The following is a 26,346-nucleotide window of genomic DNA, read 5'->3' on the forward strand; positions in this document are numbered from 1 at the left end:
AAAATAAAATTGCAATCCAATTACCCCGCTGTTAGAAGACTGCAGGAGATGACCTTGCAAATCACTGGAAAATTCAAAATGTGGTTCAGTAAATCTCATTTTGCTTGGGTTGGCTGTTGGAAGCTGGCCACAAATTCGTCTAATAGTCCAACTCTGCCTTTTCACTGGATTAAAAGTCCTACTCTGCCCATTTTAGGGCCTTTTTTTAAAAAGGAAGGAGGTGTCAATTAGAGAGGCAGCCCTCGCCCATATGCTACCATAATCACAGGCTTAGAATGTTCACTGAATGAAATTTAGAAAGTGTTATTTGTTTCGGGAGGAGGCCATGACAACAAACCTGTGTTGGGTAGATTGGCTGAGAGAGACAGAGCAAAGTTCACAAGTGAGTTTCTTTGGCTGAAGGAGGACCACAACCTGTGCGCCCACTCTGAGTTCAGTATTGTTACCAGTACATCACAGAGGTTTTTGGGGTGAGGGAGAGTGACTGGTTCAAAGTTCTCTATGTCAGGGCTCCGGTAGTCATCTCCATTTAAATTATAAGTCTCTATGTTGTGGTTCACCTGCAGCAGGTGTGGACGGCTGAGGTCTCGGGAGAGCGAGGACTCAGATGAGGGGCCTGCATGTGATGCAGGGATGGGGCCAGGACCATCAGGGAGTGGAATGCTGCCTTCGGAGATTGTGGAGGCTAGCAGCAGTGATGAAGAGGTCCCCAAGGAGCCTGTGGCCAGTGCGCATGCGTGCAGGGCAGCTTGAAGGAAAGAGCAGATGCAGCAACTCGGGAGTAAGGCTGAAAGGTAATGGCCCTTCCCTTAAGAGATAAAAGCCAGCTGAGAAACTGAAGTTCTTTGCAGGAAGCAAAGAAGTTTTTGCACTCAATCAGGATATCTTGGTCGGTGTTTGGAGACTTTTTGTGTTTGAAATATTTTTAGTAACTTTCTCTAGTACTTTGGGCAGCCTTGCACAACCTTGGCAAGGCTCATTCTTATCAGAGACAATTAGTTTGAAACAGCCTTTTAACCGTGAAGAAACGGAATTCGTAAAGAATCATTAAAAGGTTTTGCTGTTACCTCTGTTTCGTGTTTGCTTCCTTGGAACAAGGTTTGGGTCAGAACATTAGCTGTTTCTTTCAGACAGCTTAAAGAAGATTTATTAGGAGTGAACATGCTGGCACTACCTGGGTGCAGCCGAGTCTGAGACACATCATGCATTTCACCCTTGACCCTGGTCTTCCCCCACCCCCTGGGTGTATCATAATTCATATTCTCCAATGGGACACATCCATAGCCAAGAGGCATCGATCTTGCACTCCAGTAATAATCTTGTGTGCCAGAAGCTTTGGTTGCCTAGAAATTATCTATGAAAATATTTAAGGAATGCACTATTTCCCCCACTCCCTTTCTGCTATCAACCCTAAAAGACCAGAGAAATATTTTTGAGTTGACACTCTAAAGCAGGGGTCCCCAACCTGTGGGACCGCGGCCTGTTAGCCACCAGGCTGTGTGAGCGGCTGGCCAGTGTGCATGAGTGTGTGCACACCCTCCCCACTCATGCTAGCATCACCGTGAATGTTCTGTGCAGCCCCATTTGCATCACTCGTGACCCCATGTGTGCACATGTGCATGTAAAGACACCTGCCCCTCCTCCCCTTCCGCCAACCCAGAAAGGTTGGGGAACTCTGTTCTAAAGCAGGAAAAGAGCAGGCTGAGCCAGAGGGCGGGGTTAAATGGGTTATCAGTTTGCAGTCATTGTGTTGCCACCAGAGACCCAAGTCCAACCACCCGTGAATTCTACTGACCCTTATGTAGTGACATGACCATTTTTTACACTTAGGAATGTTGCATGGTCACATGATCCAAATTCGGATGCTTAGTAACTGGCTCGTATTTAAGACGGTTGCAGTGTCCTGTGGCGAGGGGGCATGTGAACACTTTTTGCAACCTTCTGACAAGCAAAGTCAACGGGGAAGCTAAATTCATTTAACGAGGAAACGTGGGACCAAAACTCACTTAACAACTGTCTTGTTTGGCAATGGAAATTGGGCTCAGTTGTGGTCCTTGGTGATGTTTGAGCTTGGTTGTTTTCTTGCAGACGTTTCGTTACCCAAGCTATGTAACATCATCAGTGCTAGTAGGAAGTGGGGTTTGCTCTTAGTTTATATCCTAGTGGCTTGCACCGTCAGTGTTAGTGGGGGTGGTCTTGAAAATTCTTTGGTTCGGTTCTTAGCTTATATGGCAGTTTCTTGATTGGGGTATCTCCAAGCCTTTGATCATCTTAGTTCCTCTTCTTTGAACTTTTTTTAAAGTGCACAAAGTTCTTAACAGAAGAAGAAGTTTGGCAGGTAGTATTGTGTTAGCTGTAAAGATTGGAATAATGAGATTTATTTTCTTAAATTCCTTTACTGTTATGTCTCTCTCTCTCCCTCATCCCCAATTCATATCTGATTCATATATTCTAGGTATACTTGTAAGCTTCTTTTCTTTGGGTATAGAACCAAAATGTCTTTTTGCAGATCATATCCTAACTAGAATGATTTCCTTTTTTTTTCTATGTGAAAACACAATTCAGTTACTGTTTAAGTAAAGCAGATTTTGTCAAATGAAATAATTCTTTTAAAAATCCACCCAAGTCAGACCATCTTAGAATTTTAGTCCCATTTAAGTGGATATTCAGAGTATTTGGGATTAAGAACTGAGTCGGTAAATGTATATGTGATGATCAAATGCTTTTGCACTATGGACGACATTAAATCAAAATGGGGGCGGGGTGTCATTCCCCCCTATAAAAATATTTTAAAAAAAATAAAAAATAAAGAGAGTTTTTATGGACCAGTGAGTCTTTATGGACCAGTGAAAGGCAGAATTAAGTCTGGAAATTCACAGACATTAGCAAATTTCTAGTGGAAAAAATGGAAATTTGTCCACAATGCTCTGCTATGAATAGCAGAATAGCATGGCTCTGGCCTTCTGCATTGTAGGATGGGAAAGCAGCCCATTTAAAAACATTGTTCCGGAGTTCGTGAGTTCAAGTCTTGCCTTAGGTATGAAAGCCAGATGGGGGATTTCGGGCCAGTCACTCCCATTCAGCTCAACCCACCTCACAGGATTGTTGTTATGGGGAAATTAGAAAGAGGAAGGCGTGTTGAATATGTGTGTGCTGTCTTGAGTTATTTGTAAAAAAAATAAATAAAGCAAGGTACAAATAAATAAAATTGCAAATATGGAAACTTTACAATTGGATTGGGAAGAAAGATTTTGGCAAGAATCTAGCTGATGAGACACACCATATCTGCTTTTTCTATTGTGATCATTATAGGCTTCAACTTTGAAGGATAATGAAGTAGCTATTTCAAGAATAGAATAGAATAGAATAGAATAGAATAGAATAGAAGGAAAGGAAAATAGAATAGAATAGAATAACTGTGAGAGGGATCTTGGAGTCTTAGTGGACAACCAGCTAAATATGAGCCAGCAGTGTGTAGCAGCTGCCAACAAAGCTAATGCAATCCTAAGTTGTATTAATAGAGGGATACCGTCAAGGTCAAGGGAAGTACTAATATAAAGCCTTAGTAAGATCACACCTAGAGTACTGCATCCAGTTTTGGTCACCACATTATAAAAAAGATGTTGAGACTCTAGAAAAAGTACAGAGAAGAGCAACCAGGATGATTAGCGACTGGAGGCTAAAACATGCGATGAACAACTGCAGGAACTGGGCTTGGCTAGTCTAGTAAAGAGAAAGACCAGGGGAGACATGATAGCGGTCTTCCAATATTTGAGGGGCTGCCACAGGGAGGAAGGGGTCAAGTTATTCTCCAAAGCACCTGAAGGCCAGAGAAGGAATAATGGATGGAAACTGAACAAGGAGAGATTCAACCTGGAAATAAGGAGAAACTTTCTGACAGTGAGAACAATCAACCAATGGAACAGAAGTTGCCTTCGGAAGTTGTGGGAGCTTCATCACTGGAGGCTTTCAAGAAGATATTGGACTGCCATTTCCAACTCTGATTATTTGTTAACTTTATTGTCACTTTGAATGTACAGTAATATATTAAAAATGAAATTTTGTTGCATACAGCTCTCAAAGGGTCACAAAATGTACATAGTAATATTATACATAGAAAAGGCGCACAGGGTCAAAAGGCACATAGAAAAACATAGAAAAGTGACAGCAGAAAAAGACATAGAGGTCCATTAAGTCTGCCCTTTGGGTTTCTTTGTTTTTTGTTTTCTTTCTTTCTTTATTATTTTTTATATATTTTATGTGATGCAATGTGGTGCAATGAATGCAACGCAATTGTTGTGGCAGTTTTTTGTGTAAGTGATCCCACACCTGAAATATTTAGGAAACACGGCAACATCCACCTGGTTTTGATTATCTTGATTTGTTTGCTGTGTTTTAGATTTTTGCATTTAATTCTACCATTGTATGCTGCTTGAATGATAGTACAGTCATCCTCAACTTACAACCATTCATTTAGTGACCATTCGAAGTTACAGGGGCACTGAAAAAAGTGACTTATGACCATGTTGCAGCCTTCCCATGGTCACGTGGTCAAAATCTGGATGCTTTGCAATTGGTTCATATTTATGACAGTTGCAGTGTCCCTGGGTTCATCTGATCCCCTTTTGTGATCTCCTGACAAAATAAAATCAATGCGAAAACCAGATTCATTTAACAACCATGTTACTAACTTAACAATTGCAGTGATTCACCTGTGGCAAGAAAGGTCATAAAATGGAGCAAAACTCACTTAAGAACTGTCATGCCCCTGTTGGAATCTGATTCCGAGGGGGAGGTCGAATAACTGACAGGGAATGGGAGTGTGGCTCCGGTGGCTGTGGAGGAAACTGGGGAAGGGCATAGTCCGGCTGGGCATTCAGAAGAAGACCCAGGCCCACCCCCTCTTCATCCCAGGGCATGCAGGGAGGAACGGATAAGGGAGCAACATAGGTTATGGGGGAGAAAAAGGCCCTGATTCCCTTCATTAGCTGCAGGTGGGAAAACAGGATATACAGGATGTTTGCGCATAGCACCTTGCTTGGAAGCAAAGCGTGCATTATCTTTGTTTGTCAAGTCTTATCTGGGTTCTGGCATCTTCCCAACTGTGTGTGTTTCGTTATCTTGGAAGTCTGCAATTCCTTATCCTGCCCTGTCTCGCTAATTGTTGCAACGTGGTTTGTGTTGGTTTTTATTTATAATTTATATCTACTTTGGGGTCGGACTGAATTTCTTCCCTTTAAAAACTGTTTTTGGGAGAGTTTTCTCACCAACCGATAATAACTGGATATTGGGGGCCAAGTTGGAGGAATTAAAGGGACCTTACCTACTTTTGTGACTTTGTTGCTTTTGTGCCATGCCACGGTCATCAGAAGAACTCTCTCACTTAGCAACAGAATTCTGGGCTCAATTGCGGTCATAAATTGCGGTCTATGTGTATAAGTAGAAACATGGGATATTCATTAAATAACAAGAGCAGCTTAATAGCTCATAGCCTTCCCTTCTCAGTTTCATCTTCCTGTTTAGAGAATCCTTTGGCACTTAAGGCTGAAATTCCTCCTTTAAAAAATTGCTGCCTTCTGTAATTACATATAATCCTTCTGGTTACATTGTCTTCTGTTCCCTTTTATTGCATTTTGTAATATTTATGTTGTAATTGCTTTAGAACTGATTTATTGCTGGCTTTTCTTGTTGCCATTTCCCTTATGTAACAATGTTTTTCTTGGGATGGATGTACAGCACCGTTTTTACAAGCTGGCTGAGAATTGGAGGTTGGAAGCTGAAGTCAGGGCAGGTCTGGCTAGAATTCAGATGGGGGACTATCTGGAAAATACCAGCGCTAGACAGGTGGTCCTCGACTTACAGCAGCTTGTTTAGTGACTATTCAAAGTTGCAACGGCACTGAAAAAAGTGACTGACGATCATTTTTCACAGTTACGATCTTTGTAGTGTTGGAAGAAATGTCCTTCTGGGTTCAGTTCCCTGTGGGGAAAAAGACACTGGAAACACGGAGGCTGTTTGGAAAGATGGTTTAATGGTGGACAGGACCACATGGCTTGGAGCTCCAAAGAAGGAAGAATGATCCCATGCTTCAAGGGGAAGGAAAAGATGGAGGAGGAGGAAGAGGGCTGAAAGTGCCTGGGTTTTATACCCTCTGTTGAGATTTGAATTTGAGCATGTGTTCTGATTGGTTGTAAGACTCCCATGTCTTACCAGTTAATGAATATTCCAGCTTTAACCACAACAACACAAGAGCACACAACAGATATAACTAAATGGAAACCACTCCAAACTCGATTGCAGAAAGTACGTTTTCAGCAACAGAGTGGGCAATGCCTGGAACGCACTACCTGATTCTGTTGTCACCTGCTCAAACCCCCACTCCTTTAACCTCAAACTGACTTCTGTTGACCTCACCCCATTCCTAGGAGGTCTGTAAGGGGCGTGCATAAGTGCACAATCGGTGCCTACCATCCCTGTCCTATTGTCCCCAATTATTACTTCCTATTTCTTGTATTTAAACTTACATTTATTCTTGTTTCTGTTGTATTGTAAGCTTTTGACAAATGATGATGATGATGGTGGTGGTGGTGGTGGTGGTGGGGCCCATGCAGGGGTAACTATGTAGGCTGTCCTGAGTGCCAGGCTTGGTTGAGCCTTGCTGGAGGATGATGCATTGAAAGGGCTTTTGGCAATTGCTATAGCTTTACCTGGAGATCTTTGTTATGTAAAGTATTCTGGCCCAGGACTTAACGGCCCACCCATTAACAAAGGTGGGGGTGAGTTTCTACTTCTGAGGTGAGTTCCTACTTCTGAGTTTCTACTCTTTTTAGGGGAAATATTCTGCCTTTTTAATATTTCCTAGGATATTTCATTTTTCTAGGAGAGGGGTGGGTGCTAACTTCCTACAATGTGTGGGGAACTAAACAAACATTGAAAACAAGCCATGGCAATCCACATTTGTACCATTGTGAGGAGAACCTACATGGATGCGTCCATAAAGTTACCAGGAATCAAGATTGCCCCGAGGAAGATTTTACATGGCCTATCAGAAACTTTACCTCTTTTTCAGGGAAGGAACTATGGGAGGTAAAGCATTTCAGATGAATAAATATTGGTGTCATCATCCTAAATAGCTGGGTTGAACTTTTACTCAAGCTTCAAAGTTTTGTGATAGAGAGTTGCCAACAACATCTTAAGAAATAACTATTTTTGTTGTGGACTTTAACAAAATGTACTTGAGGGGCTGCCATAAAGAAGAGGGGGTCAAATTATCCTCCAAAGCACCAGAGGGCAGGACAAGAAATAATGGTTGGAAACTGATCAAGGAGAGAAGCAATCTGGAATTAAGGAGAAATTTCCTAATAGTGAGGACAATTAACCAGTGGAACAGCTGGCCTCTACAAGTTGTGAGTGCACCATCACTGGAGGTTTTAAAGAAGAGACTGGACAGCCACTTGTCTGAAATGATATATGTTCTCCTGCTTGAGCAAGGGGCTGGACTAAAAGACCTCTAAAGTCCCTTTCAGCTCAGTCATTCTATTTTAACCGTGCAGTACAAGCATAGTTCTCTGAGCATTAGCTGCCAAATCAATCAATCAGTCAATCGATCAACTAATATTTATTGATTTAGAAATAATTTATACTGCTGCCTACTTGCACACAGCGACTCAAGGTGGCTTACAAGGACATTAAAAGCACAATATAAAAGAAATAATAAATAATAAAATAATAGCGCCCCCCTCTGACACAACAACACACACATTCATACCAGCTGTTTAATGGGCTCCATCTGTCATGGATTCTCCAGGCCCACTGGCAGAACCACGTCTTCAGGACTTCCCGAAAGAGTGTTAGAGTGGGGGCCAGTCCAATTTCTGAAGGGATGATCTTCCAGAGGGAGGGAGCCACCATGGAGAAGCCCTTCTTCTGGGCCCCACCAGATGCAGGGGTGGTCTGCTGGGGGCTCGCAGGGGCTCGGGAGAGTCCTAGCTAAGACTCTCTGGGGCTCAGAGAGCCCCCAAAAACAAGCAGCGAGGGAAAGCTCTTAATAGGCTTAATTAAACTTTTGGGCGTTCAGTCAAGAGCATTTCACACTTCATAAAAGTGTTTCAGGCTAGATAAACAATCCACTCAGCACCATTGAGAACAATCAGATAACATAGCCACTAGTCTCCATGGGGATTAATTCCCAAATAATAAGAATCACGTAACTCACCAGAAACTCCACTAAGACTCCAAGATCCTCCTCAACAGTCACTGCTAGTAAGCCTGGTTTCACCCAGTCTTTTATTTAAGTATTAAATGCATGAAATAATAAACAACTTTTGGGTGTATATCTTCTTTTAGGGAATTAGGGCAAAGAAGCGACACCCAGTCACATGACCACCCCGCCATGCCCACCCAGCCAGTCATTAGGGCAGAGAGCCCCTTGCTAAAAAGTTTGAAGCCCACCCCTGGCCAGATGTGTCTCCTTAGGTGATGGGACCCGCAACATGCCTTGGCTCCCCGCTCTAGTGGGACGGTTAGATGTGACCGGCAAGAGACGGTCCCTTAGGAGTTCCCTGACCTTGGACTTTGGGCATAGTATTTGCAGTGCTGGGATGGACAATCAAATAGGTATAGTTGCAATAAAACCACAGTATATATCACTAGGAAAACTTCGATAGACTCAATTATGTAGAGGTAGCCCTTGACTTTACAACTATAGTGGAGACCAGAATTTCCATTGCTACTCAAGATGGTTGTAATAATGTGAGTTGTGCCCAATTTTACAACCTTCTTCGCCACGGGTTGTTAAACGATATCACTGCAACTGTTAAGCGAAACATGCAGTTGTTAAGTGAATCTGGCTTCCCCATTGATTTTTGCTCGTTGGAAGCTGGATGGAAAGATTGCAAATGGGCCTCGCAAGATCGCAGGACGCTGTGTTGCCACGCCCCTAAACTTTGATCACATGACCCTGGGGATGCTGCGATGGTAGTTAAGTGCGGAAAGCTGGTCATAGTTCACTTTTTCAGGGCTATTGTAACTTCAAATGGTCACTAAACGAATGGTCGTATGTTGAGGATGATACTTGCCTGCCCAGAAAGCTGTCGACATTTTTCAGATCATGAATTGGTTCCAGGATCTTCATATCCACTGGTTTTCATATCTACTGATTAAAATTTTGAGTATTAAAAAATGTAAAACTTTCTATAAGATATGTTTGGAGTGGTCATTTCATGCTGACATTCATTTCTTGCGTTTTTCTCTCTCTCTCCCCAGTCTGCAGAATTCTTTGAAATGCTCGAGAAAATGCAGGTAAGTGAAACAGCATTTGTCTTCTAACTCAGTCGTCCCCAACCTTTCTGGTTTGGTGGTGGCGGTGGCGGTGTGTGTGTGGAGTGCAGGCACACACACCCGTGCACAGCTCCACTTGTGGGAGCAGCCTTGCATGAATGTGCAAGCAGAGGGTGTTTGCACTTATGCACGAAGCTTCACATTTGCCAGCAGAGGTCTCTTGATGAGAGGGTGCTTCATGTGAATGGAACTTTGCACGCGTGCGTGCATGCTTGCCCATCGCTCATGCGACTGGAGCTTCGTGCATGTATGCTTGTCCGTCTCTCCCATGGCCCGGTTTCGAACAGGCCACGGTTCAGTAGTGGGTCACACAGCCTGGGGTATGGGGACCTCTGTTCTAACTAGCTTCTTATTCTTTCACTGGGAAAGGGGAATTAGATATTTTGGAGAGTTGAGGCGATCAACATATGCTTTTCTTGAGGCCTGATCACTGTCTTAAAAACAGCATGCCTTAAATATCCACCCTTGGTTTGGTCATGTGACAGCAGAGGAAAGCAAGCCCTCAGCTTCATTGTATCCGTGGTACGTCATATTTCTCTCTCCCTCCACCCTCTCATTCCAACACCATTCAGTGATTGCCTCAAGGCGTGTCAAATGTGTTAAGCTTTGACACCTGGAGAAAATAGCAAATAAGTGTTGTTTGGAGTTTTGCTTTAATAATTTCTTGTGCTTCTGCAAGACTTAAGATGGCGTGAGGTCAGGCTGTCTAAAGGGCTGTCTTTCCCCAGTTTTGTTTATCTGACAAAAAGCACAGCGGCTCACATAGTTGGGAATGCTGATTAGGAGGTTAGCAAGCCCACGTTTGAGACCCACGTGCTGGCGTGGGGCAGGGTTGAACTCCCGTCCTTTGCTCTAGCTCCTGCTAGGGGCATGAAAGACGCCCCCAAATGGGTGTCCCCAGAGCAACGGTGATGTCACTGGCTAATCATTTCAACCCAGAAGCACCTTAGTGCGTCTGACACGAGTGCTGTGCTATGCTATCTACCTGGCCTACCAGGGTGGGGAAGCAGGATATGTTATGGGTTTCTTCTCTTAATTCCATATAGTGGGACCCAGAAGAAAGGCCTTCTCTGTGGTGGTTCCCTCTCTGTGGAACATCATCCCTGTGGAAATAAGAATAGCGCCCCCACCCGGACACTCTTTGGAAAAGTCCTGAAGATATGGTTTTGCCAATGGGCTTGGGGACACCGGGATGATACAGGGCCTATCAAGTGGTTGATTTGATTGTTGTTGCTAAGGGAGGAGAGATTTACTGGGTTTTGGTTTGGGGTTTTATTTCTTTAAGTTGCCTGGAATCACCAGGAGTGTCCTGGGAGGCCATATAAACTTTCTCAATAAATAAATGAGATAATCATTCAGCCTCTTAAGCCCCTTTCCCCTGAGAAACTCCCAATTTTGTGGCCCTGCAACCTCTTCAAAGGAATTTCTGAAGGAACCCCAGAGATCTAAACAAGTGCGCCACTTTAAGAGAGGCAGCGATTGTATATGGTCTATTGTGTCGTTTGTGATTAAAATGAAAAAGATGGCTGTTTCCATTCCTTGAGGATATTCTTAGCACTAAATAAAACTAGAAAGGAGAGTGCTGTCACCGACTAAAGATTCAAAACATTTGAAAACCAGTGACTTTTAACTTTCCTTCCCCTGAATTGTTTCATATTGTTAAGTATTTGCTTTGGTTTGTATTCACAGGACTGGTTCTAAATGCATTGAAAAAGTTTCTGGGGTTATTTTCTGAATGCCTTAGATTAAATGAAAATTGTTATACCATTCTCATGGGGCGAGATAGTCTTGAAAGTTGAAATGCTGTTAAATAGACAAGCAAATAAATCTTCCTCATTAAACCAGCATTTTCACAACCTTGTCTACTGGAAGATGTGTGGACTTCATTTCCCAGAATTCCCCAGCCAGCATGGGGAATATGGCTGGCTGGGGAATTCTGGGAATTGAAGTCCACACATCTTCCAATGGAAAAGGTTGTGAAAACACTGCATTAGATCCTTTCCAACGAGTAACATGAATAAACTTCAGCATAAAAACATAATAAAGAAATAAAATAATTTTTCAGCAACTTCTTCTTTGCTCACATAGCAATAGCACTTAGACATATACTGCTTTATAGAGCTTTAGAGCAAGGGTCGCCAACCTTTGGACCTCAGGGACCACCAAACTTATAATTTTAAATGCCAGGGACCACTAATCAGTTCTGTGGGCATGGCCTAATTTGTGGGTGTGGCTTGGTGGTCATGTGACTGGCTGGGCATGGCTTGTATGTAAATATTATAAATATTTATATAAATATTGAATTTTTTATAAAAAAGAGCAACTTTTACCCAAAATCAGGCAAAGCAGGCAGGCAGATTGAGTTGCTCACAGAATCACAGATTCATTCAGAGATCTATCTATCTGCCATTGGCTAGCTCAGTCTGTCACATAAAATTTGCTTGCAATCAAACTCACAAAATTAACTAACAACACACCATGCATGAAAATATTGATTTTTTTTTATAAAAAAGAGCAACTTTTACCCAAAATCAGGAAAAGCAGGTAGATTGAGTTGCTCACCATTCAGTGATCTGTCTGCCATCGGCTAGCTCAGTCTCTCAAATTTGCTTGCCATGAGTCTGCACTGAATTTGCTTGCAAGCAAACCTTCAGTCCTAAGGGAGGTTTGGCTGTGCTGAGCCGAAGATCTAAAGACTAGCTAGAAAGCAAGAAATCCAACCATTTCCTGCTTCCTAGCTAAACTAAATCTCCCAGCACAGCAGAAGAGATGATAGTCGGAAAAAGGAAAAATAGCAATTTAGCAGGCAAGTTTGCAGGGTAAGGAGTGAGTGGGCGGGGAGGGTTCCCGCGGGCCATGTGGGCGGCACAGCCTTATGTTTCTACACAGCCTGGATTAATTGCTTTGTGGGGGTGCTCTGGGGGTGAGATTTCTCTGCGGCCCACCAAAATTTTCTCACGGCCCACCAGTGGGCCGTGGCCCACCAGTTGGTGACCGCTGCTTTAGAGCCCACTCCAAGTGGTTTACAGAATCAGCATATTGCCCCCAACAATTTGGGTTCTCATTTTACCCACTTTGGAAGGATGGGAGGCTGAGTCAACCTTGAGACTGGTGAGATTTGAACTGCCAAATTGCAGGCAGCCGGCAGTCAGCAGAAGTAGCCTGCGGTACTGCGCTCTAACCACTGCGCCACCGAGGCTCTTTGGTGAGAATTTCTACACATGAAATCTAAGCAGATACATTGTAGGTATTCTGAGGTTTTTATTTTTATTTTTAACTGAGGTCTTTAACTACTTTTTCTTCATCCAAAACAGGGTCCAAAATCAGAAGAACAGAAGGGTGGAGGCCAGAAAAACAAGGTGAGAGTCAATGCAAGGCTCTTTTAACTAGCCCACAATCTTTCTGGAGTGAGGAAAAAATGCAGGGAAAAGTACAGGACTGCAGTCGGTATCCTAGGATTCCAATTTCCCCCTATTTTCTATGAGTAAATCAATATTATTCCAGACCCTATGATTCATTCTTTGGTCAGGGAATTTTCTTTCTTTTATTTTTATGGATAACTAGTCCGAAAATTGTCATATCTCAGGGGATTTCAGGTCAAAACACCAAGCTCTTTTGACATTTTTATATCTTGTAAGCTTTCAATGTAACAAATGTTGGCATTCAACAAATGCTGGATTACATTGGGAGATGGAACAATTCCCATCACCACATGTGATGCTGTGTTTATATTTATATTTAATATAAAGCTAACAACAAAATATAAACCAGAAAGATGATTAGGGGACTGGAGGCTAAAACATACAAACAACAGTTGCTGGAATTGGGTATGTCTAGTTTAATGAAAGAAGGACTAGGGGTTAAATGATAACAGTCTTCCAATATCTCAGGGGCTGCCACAAAGAAGAGGGAGTCCATCTATTATTTAAAGCACCTGAGGGCAGGACAAGAAGCAATGGGGGGAAACTGATCAAGGAGAGAAGCAACCTAGAATTAAGGAGAAATTTCCTGACAGTTGGAACAATAAATCAGTGGAAGAAGTAAATGCTCCAACACTGGATGCTTTTAAGAAGATATTAGATAACCATTTGTCTGAAATGGCGTAGGGTTTCCTGCCTAAGCAGGGGGTTGGACTAGAAGACCTCCAAGGTCCCTTCTAACTCAGTTATTCTATTCTATTATTTATATTCAGTATATCACATCTTTATTATTTTTACAAATAACTGAAGGCTGTGAACATATCCAACACACCTTCCTCCTCGCATTTTCCCCACAACAGCCACCCTGTCAGGTGAGTTGGGCTGAGAGAGAATGATTAGCCCAAGGTCACCCAGCTGGCTTTCATGGCTAAAGCGGGACTTGAACTCACAGTCTCTTGCTTTCTTGCCTGATGCCTAAAAGACTTCCTCTGTCAAGCCGTCTTCCTGTAATGAATACTGTTCAAACAGGTTGCCTATTAATTTCTCGATCTTACTTGCTCAAGAAATGTGTTTCCATTTAAAGATATCGGAAAGATCTGTCAAAGGATAGTCATTAGTTACCTGTCCAGTAGAATCCTTGTAGATGAAGTCAGTGGTGTTCTAATAGCAGACCTCAAACTTTATAAGATTACATAATATAATAATATAAAGTTCCTCAACCGTTTGTTTAGCAACTGTTCAAAATTACCATGGTACTGAAGAAAAAGCGACTGATTGCCAGTCCTCTCACTTATGACTGCAGCATCCTTACAGTCTCGTAATCAAAATTTGTATGCTTAGCACCAGATGTGTTTATGATGGTTGCAGTGTCCTGGGGTCATGTGATTTGAGACCTTGCAGCAGGCTTCCAACAAACAGAGTCAATGTGGGAAGCCAGATTCACTAAACACCTGTTTCACTTAACAATAGCAATGATTTGCTTAATAACCAGAGAGGGGAGAGAGAGAGAGAGAGAGAGACAGAGAAGGAGAGAAGACACAGAGAGAGAGAGAGACAGAGGAGAGCGACATAGAGAAGGAGAGAGAGAGAGAGACAGAGACAAGGAAGGGAGAAAGAGAGACAGGAGAGACAGACACAGTAGGAGAGAGAGAGAGAGACAGAGAGAGAGAGAGAGAGAGAGAGAGAGAGAGAGAGAGAGGAGACAAAGAGACAGAGGAGAGAGACACAGAGAGAGAGAGAGAGACAGGAGAGAGAGAGAGAGAGAGAGGCAGAGGAGGAGAGAGTGAGACAGACAGAGCAGAGGGAGAGAGAGGAGAGAGAGAGAGAGAGAGAGACAGACAGACAGACAGACAGACAGAAGGAACAGAAGCAATTGAGCAAAAAGACAAAGTGGAAGGAAGGAAGGAAGCTATCAGGCATGTCCCAATTTCACTTTTAAAGAAATTGAATCTTTCAAAAGCAATATCATATTATATTTCCAAAAGAAACAAAGCTGCTTTCATTACCTTAAATGGTGTTTGAAATAGAACCGAGGGTGACATTTTCTTGTGTGTGTTTGTTTTTATTATTTTCCAGGAGGACTATATCCCCTATCCCAGCATTGATGAGGTATGTACTCGAGGGGAAAAAGAAAAAAGCTATTAGAAAGATTACTAAAAAAGAAAGTCACTGAAAAGTTTAAGTGGGGATCCAAAATCTCAAAGTAACCACCTTGGAATTGAAAAGTCGCACCTTTTCTATGCATGCTGCTTTTCTAGTGCAACAAAAGGAAGGGGCTACAGCCATACATTTGGGGCTGCTCTTGGCTTTTTTTGAATCCCAGCCCTCCCCCAGCTCAAGATGCTTCTGATACTCTGCCAGAATATGTATAACTTGGTTTTGAATAAATTGGAAGACACTGTTGGAAGGAAGATCCATCTGGCTTTGTTCCAAGCTGAGAGAAAGACATGTTGAGACTCTAGAAAAAGTACAGAGAAGAGCAACCAGGATGATTAGGAGACTAACACATATGAAGAACGGTTACAGGAACTGGGCATGGCTAGTCTATTGAAGAGAAGGACCAGGGGAGATGATAGCAGTCTAGTCTAGTGAAGAGTATGACCAGGGGAGACATGATAGCAGTCTTCCAATATTTGAGGGGCTGCCACAGAGAGGAAGGAGTCAAGCTATTTTCCAAAGTACCCAAAGGCCAGACAAGGAATAATGGATGGAAACTGAACAAGGAGAGATTTAACTTGGAAGTAAGTGGGAGCAATCAACCAATGGAACAGGTTGCCTTCAGAAGTTGTGGCAGTTTCATCACTGGAGGCTTTCAAAAAGAGATTGGACTGCCATCTGTCAGAAATGGTGTAGGGTCTGCTGGGTAGGGGGTTGGACTAGATGACCTACAAGGTCCCTTCCAACTCTGTTAATATGTTAATCTGTTAAAATACAACCACTAGAACAGCCCAGTGCAGAGAGAGGGAAGGAGGGAGGGAGGGAAAGAGAGAGAGAGAGAGAGTTAGTTTGTTCGTTCCCTGATCATGGGCTCCAGCACGAGTCCAAAAGCTTGAAAAAATGAATCTTTGGTCCCAGTGACCGACTCAGATTATATTCTAAGGCAACTATTCTTTAACACCACACCCTCTAAATGAGTTTCAATATGTTCTCACTGTGACTTCCTATAATTGGAGAGGTACAAGCAAAAAATATGTGGTTGGCACCAGGTTGAGGATATCCAGAATAAATATCTGTGCTGTCTGCACATAAAACAAACAGGTTTTTTTTTAAATTGTTTGTTTGTTTGGTTTTTACTTTACAGGTATATATGGAAAAGCTTTTGGGTTTTTTTAAAATAAATTTACTGCATTCATTGCTGAAATTACATAATTTAACAATTTCCTAGACCTTTTAAATTTTGCAGCAATGTTTTTGCCAAATTTACGTTAGTCATACCAAAAAGTGCAGTGATTCCTTGTTACAAACTCTGTTTGGTTACAAAATACTGATGAGTTCATACAGTGGGTTACTGTTCAAACACCAAGTCTACATCTCTGGGTGCAAGGAACTATTCATAAGTTTACACCATTAAGTGGTACATTGAATGCCAATATGTGTTATTTTTTTAACCCGACAAGGAGGATATAAATCATTTTAAAGAATTCTTACTTGCTACTCTGAGATATTTTTTTTTTAAAAAAAGGTTTAGATCCAAAGTATTGTTCTGATGTGGAAATTGCTTTATACATTACTTCAAGCATAAAATTAAGATGGATTAAATCCTCTTTGCTAGAAATGATCAGGAACATCATCAAATTTGATCAGTACAAGAATTAGCATAGTGACGTTATCTAACCGTACAGGTGAAATTAGACAATCGGTAGAAATAATGAAATTGGTTCAGAGCAGCCTTTCTGAGCCAGATGTTTTGAGACTACTGTTCTTAAAATAAGCAGCTGATTTCCCCATTTGGGGAATTTCTGCCCAACCACATCTGGTGGATGTCATACCAGAGAAGGATTGTGTACTTCATTTGTATATATTGAAGGAGATCTATAAATTAATAATATTATAAATTATAATATTATAATAATATTATAAATTAATAATATTAATAAATTAATTAATAATAATAATTAAAAAAAACAGTTTTAATCATCCACCCAGAGACTGGAAACAGATGAACTCTGGAGATTTATATCTAGTTCTGCCTTTTCTCCATGCTTGACTCCACACTCCGAAGTCTTTTGTTAGATTCTTTGATTCACGTTTTGAGAATGTGATTGCAACATGGGGTTGGGTAACATTTGAGTGATCACTTTTTGTTCTACCAAGTGGGGTTGGGAATATAAAAAGTATGAGGTAGAATTTTAATGTGACACCCATGAGATGGGGTGGGAATTGAACATCTGCACCACCACAAGGCCTGGAAATGCAGTTGAACCTTTTCTTCTGGGTCCATAATTACACACAAGCCTGAGAATCGAATCTGCCTTGAAATATTTACTGGAGTTTTTCTCAACCTTGGCAAATTTTCATTGCTATATTTTCTCGTTATATTCGATAAGTACTTTGTGAACAGCATTCTGTCTGAGTCAATTTGCTTACATAACAATATTAAACTCCTAGGTTTTACCTCTATTATCCAACCATTGATAAAACAAGTCCCAAGATCGAAAATATTCTGTGTCTTCTTTTTCTTCTGTCTTCAGTATTAGTCTATCCATTTCTGCACAGTCTAACTAAAAAAAAAAAATCCTCTTCTGTGGGTGTTTCCTTGTTTTTCCAGTGTTGTGCAAATACAGTTCTTGTTGCTGTCAAAACATGTCACCTTGGCAAGTTTCAGATAGGTGGACTTCAACTCCCAGAATTCCTCAGCCAGCTGGGGAACTCTGGGAGTTGAGGTCCACACAGTTGAAAGTTGCCAAGGTTGAGAAACACTGATTTATGGAATCAACATTGACATCTAGTTCAGTGGCCTTATGCTTCAGACGAGGCAGCCCTGACAAGCCGAGCACATCGTTCTAAAGTGGCACCTGATAACCATTCCTTCCTCCCCTCCAAACAGATTTTAGAAAAAGGGAGTCCCTACCCCTTAATTATCTTGCCTCAATTTGGGGGCTACTGGATCGAAGACCCCGAGAACCTCAGCACCCCCACTTCATCTGAAAGCAGCATCTGTGATGAAGAGGAGGAACCGCTCAGCCCCAGCACTTACGGCTACAAACTGGAGTGCAAAGGTGAAGCCAAGGCATATCGGAAACATTTCTTAGGAAAGGTTAGTGGGAAAGGAGGCGTGTGCTCCATTACACACATGCTTACGCAGAGCTTAAAGGGGTCGAGCAAACTTCTCCGGCATTTGCATGTCAGGGAATGGTTGCATCTATCATTTGGGGATGGTTGCAAAGGAGTTGCATTTATAATTCTGCAAATGTAACGTTCTAGATAAGGGGGCAACTCAAACAGCAAAGCACAAAACAGGAAGTCAAAACAACCAATCAGCAGCAAGACTCACACAGGGGTGGGATTCTACTGGTTCGGATGAACTGGTAGCCCCGATGATCAGCTGGGAGTGAGCTGGTTTGTTCCGATGATCAGCTGTTGGGCTCACCTGCCCACCCTGCCTCTAGTCTGTGCTTTATTTCCGGGTTTTCCAGCTCAGCTGCTTTGTGCAGCACAGCCGGTAGCTCCAGCGATCAGCTGGGAGTGAACCAGTTCACTCTGATGATCAGCTGTTGGGCCCATGAGCTCTAGTCTGTGCTTTATTTCTGGGTTTTCCAGTTCAGCTGCTTCGCACGGCACAGCAGATTGCCGCACATCAGCTGTTTTACACACAGTTCTTGCAGCAGAAGGTGTTGCAAATGCTTCACATGCATGCAAAGCACACACTCACTGAACCAGTTGTTACCCTGGTTGAATCCCACCCCTGGACACACACATCTGTACAACACACAGTTGGAATTTGGGTTTGGATGCATCAGCCTGTCTGTGACCATCTGCAACCTACACTTACTCTGTCGGGGTTCCAAGTAATCCATAGCAAGCAAAACTCTAAGGCAGGTTGATACCTCAAAGAATACTTTTATTGGGATTATCATATTGGCACATACCTGCTGAAAACCGACTATAAAGTCTCCCATGGTTTTCATGTCATTAAAAATAATTTTTTTTCTACTTTCTCAAAACAATCAGTCACACGGTCCAATCACAGTGCAGGCTGGCAGCCGGGTAGCATTGCTCTGCCTTCCTCCAAACAGGTGTGAGAATGTCCTTGGTTCCCAAGAGAAAATACATTGTTTTGACTACAGATTCCCTTCTATCTCAATTCCTCCCTCCCTATCCCTCAGCTCCAGTGTGGCAACACTGAAGTGGTCAGAAATGGCTTCAGTCAGGTCAGCTTCAGGATTGACATCACCATCAACCCCTTTGAGATGTAGGTAATCAGCTAATGATTAAAATCTCATTTATGATGGTTACCGACATTTTTTTAGCACAGACAAATACAAGTAGTTCTCAACTTATGACCACAAATGAGCTTAAATTTTCTGTTACTGAGACATTTGTTGAGTGTATTTTGCCCCATTCTACGACCTTCCTTGATACATTCGTTAAGTGAATCACTGCAGTTGTTAAGTTAGTAACACGGTTATTAAGTGAATCTGGCTTCCCAGATTCTTGTCAGAAGGTCACAAAAGGTGATCACATGACCCCAGGACACTGCAAAGGTCATAAAGATGAGTCAGTTGCCCAGCGTCTGAATTTTGATCACGTGACCATGGGATGGCTGCAACAGTCATAAGTGTGAAAACTGCCCATGGGTCACTTTTTTCAGTGCTGTTGTAACTTTGAACAGTCACTAAATAAACTGTTGTAAGTCAAAGACTACCTGTAGTTCAGTCTTGTCTAGAATCTGATTAAATCAGCCTTTAGCTGTTAAAAAATTTACAAAGGAGGTAGTGTTAGTATTCATGGTTTTGGCATTTTGTCTGGACTATCTTGAAGGGCTGACATTACTGAATATCCCCCCCAAAAATAAACCAAGCTTCCAGATTCTGGATAAAGTTGATCTATTCTCTTGTTCTAAAAAAACTTCGTAACCATCATAACTGCAATAGCACTTAGCACTTAGACTTATATACCGCTTTACAATGCTTTACAGCTCTTTCTAAGCGGTTTACAGAGTCCGCATATTGCCCCCAATCTGGGTCCTCATTTTATTGACCTCAAAGGGATGGAGGGCTGAGTCAACCATGATCTGGTCAGGATCGAACTCTTGGCAGTGGGCAGAGTCATCCTGCAATACTTCATTCTAACCACTGTGCCACCACAACTCTGAAATTTTAAGCATTAACTGTTAATTTGTACACAGTTCTGGTCCCTGTGCCTTAAATGTATATTGGAAAGACAGGAAAGGTGCATATAGTGGAGGAACAGACTGGCTTTCCCACAAGGGGCGGCATGATGGCTCAGAAGTTAAGATGCTCAGTTTGTCGGCTGTAAAGTCAGCAGCCCAGGTTCAAGACCCAAGAGTCACGAGATGGGATGAGCTCCCATCCTTGCCCCATCTCCTGCCAACCTAGCAATTTGAAAGCATGAAAATGCAAGTAGATAAATAGGTACCACTGTGGTGGGAAGGTAACAGAACTCCATGATGTCATGCTGATCACATGACCAAAGAAATGTCTTTGGACAGCGCTGGCTCAATGGCATTGAAATGGAGATGAGCTATACCCCGTATATAAGTGTAAAATCCACAGGGACTCTTTATCCCCAAGGAAAGATTTGTGGCATCTGGGCTTTTTCTACATAGGGCAAGATCTAAAAGAATTGTGTAAAAGTCTGCTCAGTCTGGAAATTACAGCTACTGTAGAGAGTTTTCCACCCACTCACCCTCACACTATCAAAATTTAGGCTCATCCATTAAAAATTATTCAGGCTCATCCATTCAACATCAATGTGAGAAGACTCACATTACTACACACCTAGAGAAAACAATATAGAGATAGCTCAGGGTTGATCTGTGGAGCCCTGTTGCTGTCTGAGCTTGGCTGTTTTCTTGGAAACTTTTTGTGTCCCAGCTAGGTAACATATTCAACCCATTGTTATTCAAAGTACATAACGAGAAGGAGAGGAGAAATAGAAAGGGCATTAATAAAAGGAAATTTTTTTGGGGGGAGGGAAGGGAACCTTGTGGGAGGAGGGAAATGAAATTTCAACAGTGTTAAACCAGAGCTGAGCATTTTATGACCTTGGAGTCACAACTGGCCCTTTGGCTGTTCCTATCCAGCTTAAATAAATTTATTTTATTTTGAAGGAGACTGCTACGTTTTGTTCAATTTATGTATGTCCAGGCTTCAATGCCTACGCACCTTCACAGCCTTATTGGTTGGGCCCTCCACAACAGTCCCAGTTTCCAATGTGACCCTTTGGGAAAAATTAATTGCCCACCCCTCAGTGGTGGGATTAAATTTTTTTTTACTACCGGTTCTGTGGGAGTGGCTTGGTGGGCATGGCAGGGGGAAGGATACTGTAAAATCTCCATTCCCATTCTATTCCTGGGGGAAGGATACTGCCAATTCCCCATTCTCTCCCCACCCCACTAACCTGCTTTCCAGTTCCGTTCTCCTGTGCAGGGCAACAAAAGAAGACCCAGCTGGGACTCAGAAGGCAGAGAACAGATGGGGGCGGGGCCAGTCAGAGGTGACATTTGCCAGTTCTCCCAACTACTCAAAATTTCCCCTGCTGGTTCTCAAGAACTGGTCCGAACCTGCCGAATACCACCTCTGCCACCCCTCTGTTAAACGGTGACATTCATGGTCACCAAATGTGGTGATGGCCACCGAAACAAATGCTACCAGTCTCAGAGACATCATGTCTGTTATATATGTGGATTATGATAGACGTTCTTTCAACTTTCTTGGGTAGATCCAGGGGTGGGATTCTACCAGTTTGCACCTATTCTCTAGAACCAGTTATTAACATTCTAAGCAATTCGGAGAACCAGTTGTTAGAAGAAATTACTGGCCTAATCCTGTAAGGAAGACAGGAAGGAAACATTCTGGTGTTGCTTACAGAAACGGCCACTCTGTTAACCCTTATTACATTCTTGGCAGGACTACACTTCCTGTCTCAGGAACGTCTCTGGATTTTTTCCCCCCCTCCTTTGCTGGTACTTTGCTTGTGTGGAGTGACCATTCAAAGTTAAATGGTACTGAAAAAAGTGACTTATGACCATTTTTCACGCTTATGACTGTTGCAGCATGCCCATAGTCATGAGAGGCCAGGCGAGGAGATGCGTGCCTCAATGTGAGTGATGTTGAGTTGACCACACCTACCCAATAACATGACAGCCAAGCCACGCCCACCACCTAAGCCACACCCACAGAACTGGTTGTTAAAAAATTGAATCCCACCCCTGGGTCAGTCAGTTCCTGTGTGACACAGAATGCTGGGTTAAATATTATTTATTAATAAATATTAAGTATTAAATATTCTCTGTGTTGCCCAATTTAGTTTTCCTGCTTTCTTTGGGATGGATCTGAGAGAAGTAGATCCTGGATCCACATGTCAGGGGTTTCATAAAATTCAGTGCTATGCAGCTATTAAAAGAAAAATATATCTCTGGCCCCATTTCTCTCTGCGAGAACATCACTGAAAGAGGCTGATGCTCTGAAGAGCAGCCAAAATCTTTCAGAATTGAAAGGCAATGGATGAAAATAGGCTGATGTCAGGGAGCAGAGAGAAAAATGAGAGCGTATGTGAAAAGAAAGGAAAGAAAGAGGAAGGAAAGAAAAAGGGGGAAGAGCAAGAAGGGAGGTAGGAGAGTGCGAGGAAAGAAGGAACAATTAAAGTACCTGAAGGCAGGACAAGAAGCAATGGGTGGAAACTAATCAAGGAGAGATCCAACCTAGAACTAAGGAGAAATTTCCTGACAGTTAGAGCAATTAATCAGTGGAACAGCTTGCCTTCAGAAGTTGTGAATGCTCCAAAACTGGAAGTTTTTAAGAAAAGACTGGATAAATGTTTGTCTGAAATGGTATAGGGTTTCCTGCCTGAGCATGGGGTTGGACTAGAAGACCTCTAAGGTCCCTTTCAACTCTGTTATTCTATTATTATAGGAAGGAAGGAAGGAAGGAGAAATGCCTTAAACTACCTGTAATCCTGAGGATTAAACAGACATTTCATGCTGTGTTTTTGTCCTGAAGGTCCAATAGGGATTAATTTGATTTATCTGGGCTTCTGATGGCCTACTTGGGGATAGGAGGAATAACGTTCCAATATCCATTCAATAGTTGAATGTAGAAGAAAGTCCTTGGCTTACAACCATTCTTTTAGTGACTGTTCAAACTTACAATGTCACTGAAAGAAAAGTAATGACTTGGTCCTCGCACTTATGACCATTGCAACATTCCGATGGCCACGTGATGAAAATTTAGGTGCTTGGCAACAGACACCTATTTTGGACGTTTGCAGCACCCCAGGGTCATGTGATTGCGATTTATCACTTTATCACTTCTTAAAATGGAGCTTGACTCACTTAACAATTGCCTTCCTTAGCAATGGAAATTCGGGTCCAAATTGAGGTCGTAAGTCAAAGATTACCTGTGTTTTTCCAAGTTGGGGCTAGTCTCACCTGCCCTTCAAACCTGATTGCTCAATGGTTTCTAAGATCTGCAGTCCCTGGCATTGCATGGTGGGCAGTGGTGCGATTCAATTTTTTTTACTACTGGTTCGGTGGGCGTGACTTGGTGGGCGTGGCAGGAGAAGGATACTGCAAAATCCCCATTCCCTCCCCACCCCACTAACCCGCTTTCCAGTTCCATTCTCCTGTGCAGGGCAACAAAAATGACCCAGCCAATCAGCTGGGACTTGGGAGGCAGAGAATAGATGGAGGCGGTACCAGTCAGAGGTGGTATTTTCTGGTTCTCTAAACTACTCAAAATTCCCGCTACCGATTCTCCAGCACTGGTCAGAACCTGCTGAATACCACCTCAGATGATGGGGCCCCAACCCCCAAACCACAGAATACTATGTGTATAATGTTTCTTGTAACCCCCAAAGGATTTGCATGGTGTCCATAAACTACGGATGAGTCACTTGTGATTACTTTGGAGTGTTAAAAATGAGCCTCAGATCAACAATGAAACTATGGAAGTCAGGAAGGGCAGGTTAAATCACTAAGTTTAAAATCGTTGGGGTTTTTTTTGATCCTGATACTCTTAACACACATTCTTTCTATCTCTAGGATCATTTAAATTTTTACTGCACGGCCAGCAGCCTGGGAAATTTGATCCTTTCCATTAAGTGTGAAGAGGCAGATGGAATTGAATATCTACGGATTATTCTCAGGTAAAGGAAAGGGGTAAAGGAAACAATCTATACAGAAAACAAAAATGGATTGATTATTATGGAAGTTCTGTTCATTCATTCCTGTGGCAGCGTTTCTACATCAGTATTGTTTTAAAGAAGGGCATGATGGCTCAATAGTTAAAGATGCTGAGCTTGTCAGCTGGAAAACTGGCAGTCTGGGTTTTATTTATTTATTTGTCAAGCGATTATAAGATAATATGTATAAGTATAAACATAGTTATGAATACATGAAATGGATACATATAAGAAAAATAAAAAGAAATAAAAAGAAACAATAGAACAGGGACGGTAGGCACGTTGGTGCACTTATGCACGCCCCCTACAGACCTCTTAGGAAAGGGGTGAGGTCAATAGTAGACAGTCTAAGGTTAAAGTTTTTGGGGTTTGGGGAAGAAACTACAGAGTCAGGAAGAGTATTCCAGACATTGACCACTCTGTTGCTGAAGTTGTATTTCCTGCAATCAAGTTTGGTGCGGTTTACCTTGAGTTTGTATCTATTGTCTGCTCTTGTATTGTTATGGTTGAAGCTGAAGTATTCATTGACAGGTAGGTTTGAGACCCAAGCTCCTCACAATGGGGTGAACTCCCTTTCCTTGCCTCAATTCCTGCCTACCTAGCAATAGCAATAGCACTTAGACTTATTTACCACTTCACAGTGCTTTACAGCTCTCTCTAAGCGATTTACCGAGTCAGCATATTGCCCCACAACAATCTGGGTCCTCATTTTACTGACCTGGAAGGCTGAGTCAACTTTGAGCCTGGTGAGATTTGAATTTGCCAAATTGCAGACAGCCAGCAGTCAGCAGAAGGAGACTGCAGTACTCCACTCTAACTGCTGCGCCATCGTGACTAGCAGTTTGAAAGCATGCAAATATGACATTACAATAGGTGACATTTCGATGGAGGGTAACAGCATTCCATGCACCTTTGGCGTAGAGTCATGCTGGCTACAAGACCAGGGAAAATGGCTTTGGACAACGTTGGCTTCCTTGGTCAAGAAATGGAGATGAGTACCCTGCCCTAGAATCGGACACAGGACAGGAATCCTTTACTTTTACTTTTTAAAGTTTGTGTAGTAGAGCTACATAATTCCCAGCCAAGATCAGCCATTCTGACCTGAATTCTGGAATTGTAGTCCTATATCAATCTGGAGGACGTATTTTCACTAGCATTAGATTCTTACACTGGACTGACCTATAATATCACTTATTTCTTTTTGACCGAGTCAAAAAGAGGTCGTCCCCCGACTAACGGGTAATCCTTGACTTGCAACAGTTCGTTTGTTGGAAGTCTGTTCGAAGTTGCAACGGTGCTGAAAAAAGTGACTTATGGCCATTGGTCACACTTACAACTGTTGCAGCATCCCCATGGTCACCTGATCAAAATTCAGATGCTTGGCAACTGGCTCATATTTGTGACAGTTGCTATGTCCTGGGGCCACGTGGTCATCTTTTGTGACTTTCTGACAATCTTCAGTCAATGAGAAAGCCAAGATTCACTTAACAACTGCAGTAATTCACTTAACAACTGTGACAAGAAAGGTCATGAAATGAGCCAAAATTCACTTAACAACCATCTCACTTAGCAACAGAAATTTTGGGCTCAATTGTGGTCATAAGTCAAGAACTCACTGTTGATAGCCCATTGCTGTGGTTCATAAATAAGGACTCAACAGCTATGTTAAAGCATACCAGTGCCCTATGTATACCCAACTGTAGAGTTAGACTTTCCACTACACTGGAAAAAGTGCAAAGAAGAGCAACTAAGATGATTGAAGGCCTGGAGACAGAAATATATGAGGAACGGTTGCAGGAATTGAGGTTGGCTAGTCTAGAGAAAAGAAGGACTGGAGGGTGTATTTGAGAGGCTGCCACAAAGAGGAGTGGGTCAATTTATTTTCCAAAACACCAGAGGGCAGGAGAAGAAACAATAGATGGAAACTAATCAAGCAAAGAAGCAACCTGGAATTAAGGAGAAACCTCCTAACCTGTAGAGCTTGCTTTCAGAAGTTGTAGGTGGAAGAGCTTGCTTTCAGAAGTTGTAGGTGCTCCGTCACTGGAGGTTTTTAAGAGAAGACTGGACAGAAATGGTATAGGATCTCCTGCTGGAGCAGGGGGTTGGACTAGAAGACCTCCAAAGTTCCTTCCAGCTCTATTCTGATTGATTGATTTACCCAGGGTTGACTTAAACATGCTTCTGTTAAGCTATTGTCCTGTATTTGCATGATGCGTTGAATGAT

The 26,346-nt window shown here is 42.4% G+C and overlaps 1 protein-coding gene across 2 annotated transcripts in view; it reads left to right on the forward strand.

Annotated features, from left to right (window-relative positions):
• RAP1GAP2 (RAP1 GTPase activating protein 2) overlaps window positions 1-26,346 on the forward strand; it is a 169,661-nt gene that overhangs the window by 89,333 nt on the left and 53,982 nt on the right. For both annotated transcript variants that reach the window (XM_087926211.1, XM_087926219.1), the window contains 5 exons: window positions 9,265-9,300; window positions 12,654-12,698; window positions 14,835-14,867; window positions 17,806-18,015; window positions 23,983-24,086. In XM_087926211.1, coding sequence (XP_087782337.1) covers window positions 9,265-9,300; window positions 12,654-12,698; window positions 14,835-14,867; window positions 17,806-18,015; window positions 23,983-24,086 — 428 coding nt within the window. The remainder of the gene's footprint in view (window positions 1-9,264; window positions 9,301-12,653; window positions 12,699-14,834; window positions 14,868-17,805; window positions 18,016-23,982; window positions 24,087-26,346) is intronic.

This window comes from Pseudonaja textilis, chromosome 1 (genome assembly GCF_049901715.1).
Source record: "Pseudonaja textilis isolate UNSWEBS1 chromosome 1, rPseTex1.2, whole genome shotgun sequence".
NCBI classification, from domain to species: Eukaryota; Metazoa; Chordata; class Lepidosauria; order Squamata; family Elapidae; genus Pseudonaja; species Pseudonaja textilis.